At 39.6% G+C, this 17,266-nt stretch overlaps 1 protein-coding gene across 1 annotated transcript; it reads right to left on the minus strand.

Annotated features, from left to right (window-relative positions):
* Positions 1–4,741: 4,741 nt before the first annotated feature.
* On the minus strand, positions 4,742–12,768 carry LOC101173159 (growth hormone secretagogue receptor type 1-like). Its single transcript, XM_023961692.1, has 2 exons — positions 11,853–12,768; positions 4,742–5,553 (listed from the first exon to the last, which is right to left on the minus strand). The coding sequence occupies exons 1-2, from the start codon at positions 12,637–12,639 to the stop codon at positions 5,246–5,248; spliced, it is 1,095 nt and encodes a 364-aa protein (XP_023817460.1). The 5' UTR covers positions 12,640–12,768; the 3' UTR covers positions 4,742–5,245.
* Between the last annotated feature and the right edge of the window lie 4,498 nt (positions 12,769–17,266).

The raw sequence follows: 17,266 nt of genomic DNA on the forward strand, positions 1-17,266 counted from the left end.
TGTACACAGAGAACTCCCTCTGTGCTGTCAAGTGGTTCTATTCTGGAATAAAACAACTTTCCTAAGATTTTCAAAATAAAATGTTGAATGAATGGCTTCTCATTTATTCATTTAGCTAGGAAAGAACCACTTTACAGATTTTTTATTGATGTGAACACATGTGACAGATATAATAAGACTATATTACAGTACCACAGCTTACTTGTTTGTGTAAAAAATAAAATAAATGATATGCGCAACATGTTGTTGCAGTTCTAATTATGCTTTCTTTAAATACAAATATTAAAAATATTAAGATACTTAATATTTTATTTTGTAACACAATTTTTCACATTACACAAACAAAGCATTTCAAAACAAAATGGTCAATTCACATGTCTCTTTTTTTCTTCTTTGCAAAAGCCAATTAACAACTCACTAAAATATACTGCTATGATAAAAATTTTGACTATTTTATAAAGAACTGTGTGTCTGTGTTGTATTCAAACCATTAATGTATCCTTTGGTCAACTTCAAGACAAATATCTGCCTATTTTTCAGGTTTTTCCAATCCACTTCATTAAAATTTTAAACATTGAAGTTTCTGATTTTGCTTATACCAAACTCTCATTTTGAGATGGTAATGTTTTGTATTTTAAAAAGATAAAGAGCTGTTATGCTGTTGTAGCTCAAATAAAGAATGTCATCCTAACATCAGAAAGAGCCAAACAATGTGCTCCATATATTATTGTTTAGATAATAAGAACTGTGTTGATGGAAGAGCAGGATCAAAGTGGAAACAGTTATCAACCTTTTTGATTGTTTTTACAACATATTTGTTGAAGTCTTTCTCTTTTTCTGCCACTGCATCATGATGTGTCTCCTTCTTGTGGTGAAAAGCAGAACTGCATTCCACCTATTTTAAAGAGAGATTCAAAGGACAACATGGGTACAAGTTCTGTCTGCCTGTACATTGAAATGATCCTGAACAAAACACTGAACCCCATGTTCACCCCATAGGTCAGGTTACTGATTTGCATACTGCCATTGGAGATTACAGATGTGTGTGAATGGCACTATGAAATGCTTTAGGCTTTAACAGAGGTGCCATATAAGTATGCACCATATACCATTTAAAGAGTCTATATTAGGCTAAATCAGCTTTTTATAATTTAAAGTGTGTTTGTGACGGGGTCCCGCTGGAAAAGATTCTTTCCAGGCCCCTGGCCAGGCCTGAAGCCCCGCCAAGGCCACCCGGATCCACCCCCTCTTCCTCAAAGGTTGCGCTTCCTCGATGGAGGAGCTGCGCCTGTGGATCCCCCTCACCACGCCACTGCGTCCTCACCTCTTTGTGGTCTCCCCTGCGATCCCACTTCTGACACCATAATGTGACGGGGTCCCGCCGGAAAGGGGTGCTGAGGAGCCAAGGTGAGGAGGTTCTGTCTTTATTCAGAGCGGTTTTAAGCACCACAATTGCTCTACGCAGGGCTGCACCAGCGCATGGCACCTCCGTCACTCCTCTTTTCGCTACCTGTGGTGCTCCCTTTTAAGCGCTAAGCCACGCCTATTGGGCGTGGCTCTCTAATCATCATCCAGGTGGCACCACAGATTTTCTTTTATATACTGCTCTCTGTTCCTTTACTGCTGCCGTAATAAGGAAATTTCCCCATCGTGGGACTAATAAAGGAATATCTTATCTTATCTTATCTTAACTTAAAAACATAAAATACGTGAAATGCACAAACAATAAAACACGGTGTGGCCCCCCCTCGTCATCTGACAGTGCCACACCGTCACAGTGTTAGAATGTTCATTCCTCACAAAAACAACCCCAAAGCGGTATTTTGAACCATTCACGCATTCCTGAGCATTCCTCTAAAAAACCTGAAAATCTGAGCACCAGCCCCTTCCAATCCATAAAAACGAGTGGGTTCTCACATTGTGTCATAGATATATATGAACAGCCCCATCCAGGAAGAGCCTGCGCTGCCAGCACCACTCACCAGGCTAACACACACACACACACACACCCACACACACACTTCCCCAACAGGTGATCGACTAAGCATTTTAATTTTCTATGCACAGTATGCACATCCATCTTTGCAAAAGTTTGGGTGTTGTTTGTTTTCATGGAAGAATCTCAGACTCGCTGCCGAGGCCGGCTGTAGTTTGACATCATGAAATGGGCGACAGCCACAAAGAGCGAAAGCTGGTGCCTCGAGGTCGAGTCATTTTACTTCTAGGTAGAAAAATGAAGTACGAAAATAACTAGTATTTCAGTCAGACAAGTCATGCAGTAAAGAAGATTTATTTCCATATTTTTTTTAGTTTGGCATAAGGCTCAGTTCAGATACATAAAACAAAGATCTCCATAGAAAGCTTTGGGTATTAAACTACCCCTGACGGAGCTCCCAGGTGGAAGCCGGGGTGGGGGGTGGGGGGTAGGGTGACGAACGCAGAGTTCGCGGAAATGTAAGAAGAGGATTGGACCACACCTTGAACTTAAGCAGGACGCTGAACAGATGAGTTGATTAGACTGAACCGCCCGCAGGGAGGAGTAACCAGGTAAACGCACTGCTCGAGTTGCCTGCCTGAAATACTCCCAGGGTCGTTCATATAATTAAAAAATAGTTTTAAGGTGTCCTTTAGATAATATATTTACATATATGTGGTTATAGTTTACTCTGAAAGAATTAATAAAAGCATGATATAGATCCTTTAAATGTGTTTCATTCCAGAGATTAGATATTTAAAGAGAACACTAAAATCCACAAACTTTCTTGTAGCCTAATAACATCTGAACCAACACAAATTCCTTTAGAAATTCTAAAAACATTGTTCCCCTTATTGCCCTTTTATTTTTGTGTTATAGTTACGTGATATCCAACCCCATGTTCTGTTGATCACAGCTTACACCGTTAACAAAACAAGCTGTAAAATTCAGTCAATCTTAAAACATATCACCTTATTAAAAAGAACAGAAAACGTTTTAACGAACAATCTTTATAAATTAATGATTTTATGTAAAATGGAAAGTATGCAAAAATAAGTTTAATTTAGAAAGTTAGTTCCAAATACTTGTTTAATTCTCGTGCCTTTGGGTCAGATTGCAACTCTGAGATGGTTGAGGATCATTTTGAACAAAGCTGCTTTATGCTTCTCTCCTCATTATCAGTTAAAAATAAATATAAAAATTAAGAGAGCAATTTAGATTTTTGTGAATCTTTACTCAAGGTAAGAGCAGGATGGTCCAGGGTATGAGCTTAATTGGGCCGCCTCAGCTCCTCTGGTGCAGAGATGAATGGTGCTGTGAAAAAGGTGTCAAGTGGATGAGTCACCCACAAACGTCTGTGTCTGGTGATTCATGGGCCAAATAATGACAGCACATTTTAAAGAATGAGGCGAAAGCCTGTTGTAGGGTGTACCAAAAGAGAAAAAAAACTGCTTTTCTGGATGTTTCACAGATAAAAGCAAACATTTCTGACATTACCTTGACTGAGCAGATGAGATAGAAAAGGGTGCAGTTTCAGAGAAATAGTGGGAACAGAAAAAGTAAAAGTAATAAACTCTTCTGCTGCTGCCGTCAACCTCACACCTTTGTTCTTCTTTCAAAAGCACTTAGAGAAGCCATTACTTTGAATATGGTGATGCAGAAGGGACATTAGCTGCCAGCATAAATCTGACTCAGAGCCCATTCAAAATAATAGGCATATCAGATTACATGTGGTGCAGAGCACGTACGCAGCCCCAAAAGCTCCAGTCTCAGGTGGCCCCAGTATCAAAAACACAGACAACAGGTGCCCCATTTACATTCTAATGTGCTTTTATCTAGTGCATGTCATGTCTGGAGAATGTCACACACTCATTTGTTATCTTTTTCATTGTTCTGAGGGTTCGCTGTTGACACACAGTAACTTCTGAGAGACCTAAACAAGTTTAACTAAAAAAAAAAAAAAATGACATTCAAGTTATAAGATAAATTTAAATTTCCTCACAAGCACAAAGGTCCTCATTGTGTTGGCACACTTTGAGACGTTGGACCCCGCATGGGTACAAAAACACGCATATAAACACACTCTCATGGTAAAAGGTTTATTTTTTGTGGATAAATGTAGAATAACATTAAAACAGGTTTTCATCTTACAGTAAACAAATCCAGTCATACACCTTTACTCAACTGACATAAAAGCCCTTACAAGAAAACATGCAACAGGTATGTTTGTCCACAATGAAAAAGTAGACACTTTTATATGAATAGTTTTAGAATTTCCTTTTTTCTTAAAGGGCCTATACCATGCAATATCAACCTTTTGAGCTTTTAAGTGTATTATAGTGTTCATTCCTCACTATAAACAACCCCAAAGTGGTATTTTGATCTGTTAACGCATCTGTGAGCATTCCTCTAAAAACTTGAGCTATAAGCATCAGCCCCCTCCCTAACCCACGAAAACGAGCAGGTTCTTACAATGTGACGTAGATAAATGAGAACCGCCCCTTCAAGGAAGTGTCTGCATTGCCAGCACCGCCCCCGGGCTAAAACACACACACTTGCGGTGATCGGCTGAACGGTTTTCTTTCATATTTGATTTGATGTGAAATGGTTTATTTCAAGCAAATAGGAATAACACACAAAAACAATACAATCATCAGTTATACATTCATACAATAACTAATCAAACTTTGGATAATTAGACATATTAATAAATATTGCTTGAAAGGGAGTGGAAGGAAGCGAACTTATATAACCCCACCCCTGTTCTACCGTAACCATTTTATTACATGATTTATCATTATCCGGTTCCTATCTTTAATCAGACAAAATTAAGAATCTTGAAATATCAATAAAGCACAACATGCACATCCATCTTTGCAAAAGTCCAAATGTTGTTTGTTTTCGTGGGCGAAACCCAGACACACTGCTGATGCTGGCTCTAGGTTGACGTCATGAAATAGGCGGCACCCACAAGGAGCGAAAGGCAGTGCTTCAGAGATTGAGCCATTTTACTTCCTGATAGTAAAAATTAGCAGCGAAAATATTTTTTTTTTTAAATTCTTTATTGTGCCAAAGGTAATCTATCATCATATATATCTATGTAGATATAATTTTACTCTGAAAGGCTTAAGAATAGCATGATATGGGCCCTTTATTTCCTAATTTAAACACTACTGCAGAGTCGCTTGGTGTTTGTCTTGCCTTTATTACCAATTCCCCCCAGAACTTAAAAAGGTCTGAACATCTCCCTTTCTGCCCCTGATCTCATGCTCACACCCCCGTCAAGCTTTCATTCAGGGAGGAGATCTGATCGATCACACAGAGCTGTCTCTGGCTGCGGCAGGGTTGTCTTGGCCTCTTGTGCAGCAGGAAGAGGCGTCTGGCTGCTGCCCGGTACTTCCGAGACATCAGGTTGTAGACAACAGGGTTGATGGAGGCGCTGAGGTAGCAGAGAACCATGGAGGCCATGTTGAAGTTCTGGCTGAGCATGGCAGTCTCGTAGTCATCCACCTGGGCGAAAAGGTTTCTGCCGATGTGGTAGGGCAGCCAGCAAATGATGAAGGCCAACACCACCACCACTAAAAAAGGAAATGAACATAGAAGTATTAAATACGTTTTAGCATTTTAGAAATTATTACAACAACAAAACAAAGCGAAAATACATTTAAAAACAACTTAAAAATAATTTTGGTGCTCTACACAGTCAATAATTATGAATAACAGAGTTTTATTTCCTATCTGGGGTTTCCAAACAACTATAGGAGACACTGCACCTGTCCATCCTGCAATGAAAATTTTTCCATCTAATCTTTTTCCAGGATGCAGGTACTTCCTGTTTGAAAAAAAAACAGGGGGGAGGAGTCACTCCAGTTATCTTATACAGAGAATAGTCAAACCATGAAAGAATATAGAAGATGAAGACTGAAGAAGAGTCAAATGGGGAGAAAACCCACTATAAATCCATCAAAAAGGCAAAACTGTCACAAGTGTGTGAGTTCAACCAGGCTACCGTTTTGGAATCGACAAAGTGTGTCCTTGTTAGTTATGAAACAAATTAGGAACAAAACACAAATGAGATGTCCCTGAGTGACTCATGACAGGTGCAACAGACTGAGGAGGAACCGTGGAAGCAAATGAGCATTCATACAAGCAATTCAGTTTGCTGAGCAACCTTTTTACAATTATAATAAATGTGTCAGGACTAAACATTTGGATAAAACGGGCCAGCGTGACCACAGACTTCTCGCACAAACACTTCCGATCTACAGACGCAGTGGCAGGACATGATTAGCATAAGTCATTGCAGAATAATTAAACAGATCAGATCAGCAAGCGTGGCACCAGCTTACCCTTTTTCAAAGTCATTAAAAAATAACAACTTCAAAAATCAGCTTAAGCTGTTGGGTAATACTCTCAGAAGCGGCAGAAGAAACTAGAAACCTGCCATTATTTTTCTGTTTGTTTAAGAAATAACAGTGAGTGCACCGATGGGATTTCAGGTTTTCCTAACAAAAACGGCCCTGAATGATGTTCTCGCTCTGTTGACTTTAGTTTCTGCGTAAGACAGCCAACCTGAAGCGTGTAATCAGGAAATGATGCAAAATGAGTTTTGTGCTTGATCTGAGATGAGTTACAGGGATTTGAAAGGATTAAATGTGAGTCACGGAAGTGTTAGATAACACAACATTTCAATCAGTTTGAAGAGAGCAAAGTGGTTCTGCTAGTTTATTTGCTGTGGGTTAGGTACTCAGTAAAATGACTAATGATCTCAACTGTATCTGAATTTGAATCCAAATCAAGTTTATTACAAATAGAAAAGAAAGAATGAACAGTAAAAGTGGATGAAATCTGGAATAAAAGCTAAAAGTGGAAGACTTGGTCACGAAAAACTAAAGATGGAGGCACCAGTGGAAATAGAAAAGACTTATAGGAATTAGAAAGTTCAAAAAGTGATGGTCAGTGGTCATCAAGCTAGATCTTACCTGAAGAAAGATAGATAGATAGATAGATAGATAGATAGATAGATAGATAGATAGATAGATAGATAGATAGATAGATAGATAGATAGATAGATAGATAGATAGATAGATAGATAGATAGATAGATAGATAGATAGATAGATAGATAGATAGATAGATAGATAGATAGATAGATAGATAGATAGATAGATAGATAGATAGATAGATAGATAGATAGATAGATAGATAGATAGATAGATAGATAGATAGATAGATAGATAGAAACACTTGATATGAAAAAAATAAACAAAACTAATAAAATAGCTTGAAAAATTAAAAAACACATAACAATCATGAAAATCCCAGACAGCACCAAACACATACAGTTTAAAAAAAGTGCTTTTGGAAATGAAGCAGAGTGCCTGCATTGGGATTAAAAAAAAGTTTTGGTCAATGGGGTTCTGTATGTCCTGCTTGATGGCAGCAGAGAGAAGGAGTGATGGACAAGGTGAGCGGCGTCCTCAGTGATGGAGGAGGATTTCCTCATCACTGATCGCCTGTACAGGTCACTGGTGCTTGAGCAACTTTGGTGGCCTGACTGATTTTAGAGGGAGAATTTTTTTGTTTAAGGGTGACAAAGTTGAACCAGGAAGAAATATATTAAATTTTAGAATGCTTTCTAATATCTAAAACATATTCTTATTAGTACAATAAAATCTTAATTTTCTTAGGAGATAGAGGCATCTTCCTTTCAGCAAAGAGGGCAAAAAGGGGCTGTGTTAAAAAAGGATTTTATTGCCTGGTAAGAAATGTGGCAAAATGATTGGAAATTGAGGAATGGCGTAACAAAAATAAACCGAAAAGAAAAAATAAATAAAATTAAGGTGCAAAAAAATGTTGGTCAAATAATGATGGTAAAATCTAAATCAAATTATGGCTTGAGTATGCTTTTTACAATTTAAAGTTAATCATAGGATGTATATTTCACCAAATCACAGGCATAGCTTTAATTGCAGTTTTTCTCCCTTGTGCCTAAAATATTAAATTAAAAATGGAAATGTTGCTTTTGGTCATGTTCAAAGTTGCAGAATATTGCTCTGATATACTCAGTGAAACACAGAAGATAAACGTGTTATGTCCATGGGGGGCCTGAAGTGATTGGAGTTTTCTTTCAAACTGGAAGCTTTATTTGAGAAATGTGCAGTGGTGGACTTGGCAGTTTGGGGGCCCCAGGCGAACAATAACATGGGGCCCTCTGCAGCGGTTGCATTTTTTTACGTCAATGTCATGAATCCAAATGTTTTTATGAGAATTAAAAAACTGAAATCACGTTTAAATGTTAAAGAAATGTATTAATATATGTTATTTTTACTTGGAAAAACATTTAATTTATTTCATGCACTAATTTGTTTATCCCTCACTTCCTAGAAGGAAAAAAATGAGGATTTTCTGTTTTTTCTTTAATTTTTTAGGTTTTACTAAAGAGGGAAAAAGAAACAAAGTTATTCTGTTCTTGTTTTTCCCATTTTATCTGCCTATTTTGCCCACAAGTGGCCAGAATCAGCTCCGTCAGCCCTGTGACCCAGTAAGGGACAAAACAGGTTTAAAAGATGACGAATGAAAATAATGTCTTCCAACCCTAATGGAAGTATGGCAACAAATGTCGTGCTTTCTCTTTGCCTTTTCCTCTTTAAACAGCCCCTCAGATCACTCTTGACCACTTTTTAAAAATTGCTTTAAATCATCATTGAATCTCTGCCAGTGTTGCCAGATAGAGTCACGGTTTTTGCCAACAAAAAAAAAACACCCAAAATATTAATCAGTCAAATTAATTAGCAGTAATTAATCATCTATTATTTACTACTTCCTGATTTGATTCAAAATCCAACTTTACTGAAGTGGATGGAAATTTCCAGTGAAACATTACAAATTATTTCAATAATTTTTATCCATTTTTTATAGCTTGAGAAATTAGTAAGTGGATTTCATACTGGTGGTTTTATATCTCCTTAAAATACAATGAATGATATATTAAACAATAAATTATGTGTTTTGATTTTACAACCAGTTGCACATTACAGCAAAAAAGAAATGTATAAATGACTCAGCAGGTTAATATAATGTGGATGGGAGGTAACTAAAGGTGTTTTAAATCCGAGTTTGAAGGCGGAGTTTTCCCCCAGTCTTGGAAATCTACTATGCCCCTTCCTCTTCAAGAAAATAAATGAAAGACTTTCTTCAGCTTGAAGGACCAGACCTGTCAGTGTTCTTCCATTGTTCAACAAGTTCATGAAAAAAGCTGTCTTCGAGCAAATAATAGCGTAATTTTTCATTAGAAATACTGTTTCCTTATAGATGTGAAGTAGATACCTCCACATTCCCATTTCTGATGGACAAACTAACGGTTGATAATAATGTGATGGTTGAAACTAACTTGGCTTTAGTGTAGAATTGGATATTGTGCCTCACTGTTTAAATCTTATAAATTCAGATGATCAAAAGTCAGCTGAATAAATAATATATCCAACAAAATGCAGTTTTTCCTTTTTTCTGCATGTCTACTGAGTGTAGTTCCTCAGGGAAGTTGCCTGGGGCAGCTACTATTCTCTTTAAAGGATTTGCTTCATCTTTTGCATGATTGTAGTGCAAACTTGTTTGCAGATGATATCACTATCTATTTGACATTATCCTGTAAAATGGATCCTAAACATACTTTTATCTGAACAATAACTAGGGGTGGATTAAATTCATGATAATAGATTGAATGTTGAAAAACATTCAAGTTTTCTGTTTAAATCTAGAAATGTAACTAAATGTGATAATTTTTCAAAAGGATTTGCCAGCTGACACCAGTGAAACAAATTGACGAAATAATTTAAAAATGGATCAAGAGATTTGCTGAATCACTTACTAATGTTGTGGTTCTGTTGAGCATGCCTCCTCCTTGGAGCCCAACACCTGCTGCTCATCTCTACAATCAGCACCTCCCCACCTGCAGGCCATCACAGACCCTATTTATTCCTGAGGAGGATCTCCAGCCAGCGCCAGATTATTGTTCACCCTGTGTCTGCCTGCCTGCCTGCCTTCCAGTCTGCCTGCCAGCCTATCAGTCTGCCTGCCAGCCTATCAGTCTGCCTGCCAAGTCAAATTAAATAACCTAACTTCTATCAGTTTGTGTCTGCACTTGGATTCAGTTATCCACTCCCCTCTCCCAACAACTAATGCCTGTTACCAGAGTGCTGTTTTAGCTCCTTCATCACTGATTTTATTTACAGTTATTTAAAAATATATATTCTTGTTTTTCTTTTTTTTTTTTGTTCAAGGGGAAGATAAATTAAATGAACTCCTGGATTAATTAAGATTAAAGACAAGATTAAAAATGTAATTGTATTGATACACTATACTACCAAAGGGATTGGCTCACCTGCCTTTGCTCACATATGAACTGAAGTGCAATAGAGTTCAATATGATGTCGGTCCACCTTTTGCAGCGATTACAGCTTCAACTCTTCTGGGAAGGCTGTCCACAAGGTTGAGGAGTGTTTATAGCAATTTTTGACCATTCTTCCAAAACTGCATTGGTGAGGTCACACACTAATGTTGGTGGAGAAGCCCTGACTCTCAGTCTCCACTGTATTTCATCCCAAAGGTGTTCTATTACAGTATGTTCAGGTAAGGACTCTGTGCAGGCCAGTCATGTACAGTCATGTTGGGCAGGCCAGTCATGTACAGTCATGTTGGATGTTGGGGGAGAGGAAGGGGCCCGCTCTCAACTGTCCCCACAAGGTTGGGGGTAAGGAACTGTCCAAAATGTTTTGGTACCCTGAAGCATTTAGAGTTCTTTTCACTGGAACTAAGGGGTCAAGCCCAAAACCTGAAAAAACAACCCCACACCATAATTCCTCCTCAACCAAATTTCACACTCAGCACAATGCGGTCTGAAATGTACCGTTCTCCTGGCAGCCTCCAAACCCAGACTCGTCCATCAGATTGCCAGATGAAAAAGCGTGATTCATCACTCCAGAGAATGCGTCTCCACTGCTCTGGAGTCCAGTGGCGGCGTGCTTATTGCCTCTGCATTGCACTTGGTGATGTGTGGCTTAACTGCATAAAGCTCTCTGCCTGCTGGACTTGGGCTAATCTGAAGATCACATGAGGTTTGGAGCTCTGTAGCAACTGTCTGTGCAGAAAGTCTGCATGACAGTGCTTGATTTTATACACCTGTGGCCAGGCAAAGTGATTAGGACACCTGATTCTGATCATTTGGATGGGTGAATAAATACTTTTGGTAATATAGTGTTTTTGCTTTTTATGCATGTATGTACATTTAGAATTGAAAATATTTTTAACTCATCATCTTATCTTTAACTTTGACCCATTTTTGTATGAATGTATATAAATAAGCTGGTGACTCAGTGAATTGTTGGACCATAAAAAATGTTTCCATTGTAGTTCTGATGAAATTTAAAGACTAAAATATTCTGTCATTAGTAAAAAATAAACTTTTCTCCTAAAATGATTAATCTTAATTTGTCTTATTAACATTTAATCAACTCACGTGAGCTTTTTGCAGCAGGACCTTCATTTGAGGCAAATGAAGGATGATATTGACCCAAGCAAACACAAGAAACGTCCTTCAAATGGCATTAGGATCCTTAAAGACTGGTAATTGACAGGGTTTCTTTGTAGCAAAGAAGATTTTAACATTTTAAATAAGAAAGTGGTACCAGAAATTTACATAAATCCTGCTAGTTGGTATGTGAACATGACATTCCCGGTTCCTCTGAACGTCCTAAAGTGCAGGTGTCCCTTCAGGTAAAGAAGCTCAGTGAGGATTGAGTTACTACTGATAAACTTCAACAAAGCAAATAGTGAAAATGTTTTCTTTTTAAAAGCAGGGTTTGTCTCAGAAAACTCACCCAGTATCTTGACCGTTTGCCTGTGGGACCTCTCCCGGGCCAACATGCATGGGCCGTACAGGTCGCCTTTGCTTTTCCACAACTTGCACCCAATTGAGCCGTAGAGGAAGACGAGGCAAAACATGGGGAAGAAAAAGTAGGTGGTGGACACCCAGAGCATGATGTGGAGCTGTCCAGAGCTGATGGCGTTGCTGGTGTGCTTGCACTGACCCGTGTTGAAGTCAGGGTTCGTTTCGTTGTCATACTCCACGCCGACCAGGAAGAGAGTGGGTGCTGCAGAGAGCAGAGCGAAGCCCCACAGCGCAAAGATGATGTACTGAACCCTCCGTCTGGTCACCACTACTTTGCTCCGCAGGGGGAAGCTGATGGCCAGGTAGCGCTCGATGCTCAGAGCTGTGATGTGGAGGATGGTGGCCGAGGTGCAGCCTTCGAAGACGTAGTGGTAGAAGCGGCACACGGCCTCCCCGAACAGCCAGGGCACGTACTTCCACAGGCGGTACAGGTCAAAGGGCAGGCACAGGAAGATAATGAGGTCGGACACTGCCATGCTGGACAGGTACAGGTTGGTTGTGGTCTTCATGTCTTTGAAGTGCTGAATGATGAGGATGGTCAGGGTGTTGCCCGTCACCCCAATGATGAAGATAAGGATGCAGATGGCGGTGACGGGGATGAGGGTGGAAGCCGGGAAGAGGGACCCCTCGTAGTGGTGGTATTCATCTATGTTGTATGGGTCCATGGCCATTGCTCCACCTGTATGAAGGTCCAGCTGCGGTCTGGGCCAGGGCATACCACTTTGACCGACTTCTGGTTTAGAATGCTGAGCGGGAGTTTGGCCTCAAAAATCTACCAAGAGAAATTTAGATTTTATTTTAAAAAAAAACCTGCACACAGGTTCATATAATGCTGGCTTAAGAAGGAGATGTGTCAAGATGTTTTAATAATTGTACAACTATACAAAACCATTCCCTTTCGGCTTTTCCCATCAGGGGTCGCCACAGCGAACGAGTCGCATGGTAAACTTGGCAATGTTTTACGCCGGATGCCCTTCCTGACGCAACCCTCTCAAAGCAACCGGGCTTGGGACCGGCACAGAAGTGGAGAAGGGAACAGGGAGCAGCCCGGAGTCGAACCCTGGTTCCACGGATGGAAGGCGCCGCAAACCAGCACGAGCTAAACCGGCTCCTGTACAACTATACAAAACCACTGCAGTAAAAACAAAAACACAAGACAGGAATTGTTAACAATTAGAGATTAATGCAATAACAGAAAAGCTCTAAATGGTATTAATCACAATCAACCCCAATCATTTGACACCCCTAGCATTTCTGTTTTACATGAAGTAATGAAAAGTATCCTATTCCAAAAAAAATGAAATTAAATAAATTCCTTTGCACTTAATGTTTTTTTCCAATGGATCATAGAATGCAGGCCGATCGGTTGGCCCTCATACATTTTAACCAGATTTGGTCCTTTTTGCAACAAGTTTGGACACCCCTGATAAAAAAGTATAAAAAAGTGAAATCAGGACGAATGAAAAGGAAATACATTTGCTAAATCAAATGGCCTTTCGGAATAAAAGAGGAAAAAAGCATTTACCTGGAAAACTGAGTTCCTCTTCCCTCGTGGGTTTGCAGCGTGCGGATCAGCAAAGTAACATGAAGAAGTGGCAGAGCATGTCCTGCCGCTCAGGTGCCAGGAGCTTCTGTTGAAAGATAAAGAAGGGATAGCCTCCTCTGCAGAACCTCAGGAGTCAAGAGACAGTGATGGGGAGTGGGTGGGGGTGGGGGGGCACAGGCTGTTTCTGTGAGTAATCATCATAATAACATGATGACCACACAGATGACAGGAGGAGGTCGAGGATAGAGGGTTGAGAACGTAAGGCAACATCTGCATCCCTAATGCACCCATGAATCGCAGCTTTCAGAGCTGATTATCAATTTATTTAAAGTGATTTAAAGCTTCACTGATCAGATAATGTCGCCTCAGCAAACTGCTGGGACCCTCCCTCCTGGAAAAAGTACAAGTCCAGTCAGGAGGCTGAAGAACAATATGGCGGTTTCTTGAAACTGGTTTTCCGTTCAACTGCATATATCTTGTGTAAATAATAGAAATCCTCCATCTTGCCATTCACTTTTTTGAAGAAAAAACAAGAAAAACAAAGGGATGAAAATGCGAAAGAAAGGTGTGGAAAGTTAAATTCATATCGAAAGTGTGAAGTGATGTGAAAAATTTAAGGAATCCCTGCATTTATAACAAAGAAAACTGAGAATTGGGTGTAAAAATGACAATAGTAGCAGGGTTTTGAACTATAATAAATTTTATTGTAAGACACGTCCAGCATCTTACTTAGCTCAGACCAGCTCTCCGTCACTTGGGATAGGATGATTCTGTTTAACAGAATGGAGAAATTGATCTAAAATATTCTCTAAAAATGTGCATTACTTGAATCAAAAAAGTATTTATGTTCATGCTTGTGTTACAGAATTTAAGAATTTTTATTTGAGCCCAAAAGGGCAAAACCTAAAGGGAAATTTCCAGCTTTCCTTAGGCGTTAGAAAGTTCCAGATCTGCAGGTTTTCCTATTTTTATTTCCTAAGCACCATCGCTCACTACAGCCTGAATGACGGCAGCTATGCTCCGTTGGTTTCGAGCTCCCACATCCATTAGGACTAAATGAACCTTTGCAACAGGAGTCTGACTGACATCAGGGGTTTATTTAACTGTTTACACAGAGCTGACCCGCGGTTTCGGCCCTCGCAGGGTCAGCGTGAGCGACTCCTTAGTGCCGCTGTTTACTCATCTCAAAGAAACGCAACAGGAAAAGCTTCTTTGGGTTTATTTTAGGGTTTTTTAAATCTGACTCTAAACAAGAGCCACTGTTCACACGCAGTGACCAAGATAAGTGAAACTGCTGCCCTCGTTAATCCCGCCGGCCGGCTGCTGCATCAAACTGAGATGTTGTGATGGAGTTCACACATTTTTCCAGAAAGCCGTGACATCATTAGGAAAACCTGAAAAAGAAATTTACAAAAAAGAAAAAAAAGGCAAAATTCATCATTTCTTTCTAAATAAAATGTGGATTTGAGATACTGACAAATGACAAATCTTTGCTTGTTTCTGTCTGACAAAAATGAGAATGAAAGCCACAAGCAGCATTGTAAGGTCCACAGTCCCCTCATCATCCCCTTTTACCCCCCCACTGGTTGAGCTGCTGCTTCAGGCCCTTCACTCTCCCCATCTGCCCTTTGCCAGCCTGAGATCAGAGCTACATGACTCAAATTCATGGAAAAAAAAACACTTTTTTCAGAATGGCACATTTGCCATTGGTTCATCTCCATAGAATCCATTTTATGTTTTGGTTGCCAGGAGGTGATGAACAGGTCTATGTAATTGTCAGATGAATCAGCAAAAATAAACTTTTAGACGAGGCAGATGTCCCTCGGCGGGGACACAGCAGCTGATTGGTGCGGACCGGGAGAATCCGACTGTTCGATTAGAACAAAGCAAGGTGAGGACCCGCGACGGGTGCTGACCATGGTGCTGACCACGGTGCTGACGCCTAGTGCTCTATATGTCACAGTGAAGACATTCAATGAAGCTCAGGTTGTGTTCTTTCTGTGGTTTTAACGTAGTTCCTTCATGATACATCTGTGAAACTTTTCTCACTTTATCCACGTATATTCACGTATGACCATATGTGCAATATGCTCAAATTGTATTGACACAGCCTTTAGTGAGATTTAGAAAGGAAGGTTAACGAAATTACGGTTAATTGCAAAGCTTTGAAGGCTGAACGGGAAAGTGATTCACAGGTGACTGAAGTGTTGATCCTCCTGGAGTAAACGCTCCAGCAGTGCATGGATCCCGTTTGAGGGTATGTGATGGATTTCTTTGGTCTTATTCGTCAGTGCTGTGTGCTTTCCTTGTCGACAGGTGAGGTGTAGTGGATTTATGAGAAGTGGTTAATCCAGGTGCAACCACAGTCGTCGTAATCTGCTTTGCAAGTGATTTAAATGTGTGCCTAAAGGTCTTTTTGGTTCAAATGTTCAGGGCTTTTTTAGAGCACAAATTTGAATGACATGCATTTTTAAACCAGCCAGAGAATTATTATCAATAAGAAAAGATCTCAGGAATGTGAGTGAAGATGGATCAACCCCAGAGCCTAGATGCTGCATTGGGTGGAGAAAGCCATTCATGAATGTTTAGCCGAAGATATGATTGTGATTGGCTGAGAAGAAAAGGTGGTAATTTGGTTTAAACTGATGACAGCTTGATCGATTGCATCGATGTTCCTAATTGTAATTACGCCAAAGCTTCTCTTCGTTCTCATGAGCTTGAAAGATATTCAGCGGGCTCTGAAGATGGGTGGATGGACTTTACTTGGTTCGGGCTGATGACGGCGTACAGCAATGGACAGAGGATGGGGTCACATGTCGCCCAGTAGATGGGCTTATTTGAAGCTAGCTTTTTGGTCAGCGATAGTCACCTTCTTGGCCACATATTTCAGTTTCGTTGAGTCTTTCCCAAAAAGTCGTCTTGTTGTTGGGACACTCCCACTCAGGTAGTTGCAGAGCTGATGATTCATTGATCACCTATCAATCAAAGGCAGCACTAAGTATTGAGTACTAAGACCTACACCAATAAAAAGGGTTTTTTGTGTTTTTAACACGTTCTTGTATCAGTGTGACATAAATAAAGAAAAAATTCTTTATTCAAATCTTTGTGAACCAGGAGTAGATTAAAAAAATGCTGTTTAAGAAAGATTGCATTTATCACTGAAAGGGCCATAAGCTCTACACTACACTCTGCTCCAACTTTTTTCCTCGTCTGAGCTGGCATCTGGCTCTCAACTGCTCAGCTGGATAGCTCCGATATTACTCGCCAATTTTGTTTTACCAGGTAACGTTAGGTTGGTTACGCAGGTGACACCAGCCAAAGGGGAGAGAGTGAGTAAACAGAGAGCTCTCAGAAACCAGTCGCACAAGGTGGCCGGGTTTCTCCACGCCAACAGTCCCGCCCACAACTCAGAGGTGGATTTCTGATGAGCTCCTGTCACTCTGCAGAAGCGATTAGATGTTGGCTAAAAATATGCATGATTCTAATCAAAAGAACAATGGGACCACTTTTGCAATAAATCCAAAGATGTTCTAAATTCTGTTTTGACTTAAAATTAAATGAAATTAGTAAAAAAAATAAAATAAAATCCCCAGACTGAAATGACCCAAGTGCTGAAAATCCAACGACGTAGAAAAAAAACTAATTTGTTAAAAATTTGCATTGAAAATAACCCAAAAACCTAATTTTAGTAATTTTCTAATAATGCCATAAAATAAAAAATGTGAAAGTTGGGTAAATTATGATAAATTTGTAAAAAAACTTCATTTCAAAATTATTATTTAGGGTAGATTGGAAAA

This window comes from Oryzias latipes, chromosome 13 (genome assembly GCF_002234675.1).
Source record: "Oryzias latipes chromosome 13, ASM223467v1".
Lineage (NCBI taxonomy): Eukaryota > Metazoa > Chordata > Actinopteri > Beloniformes > Adrianichthyidae > Oryzias > Oryzias latipes.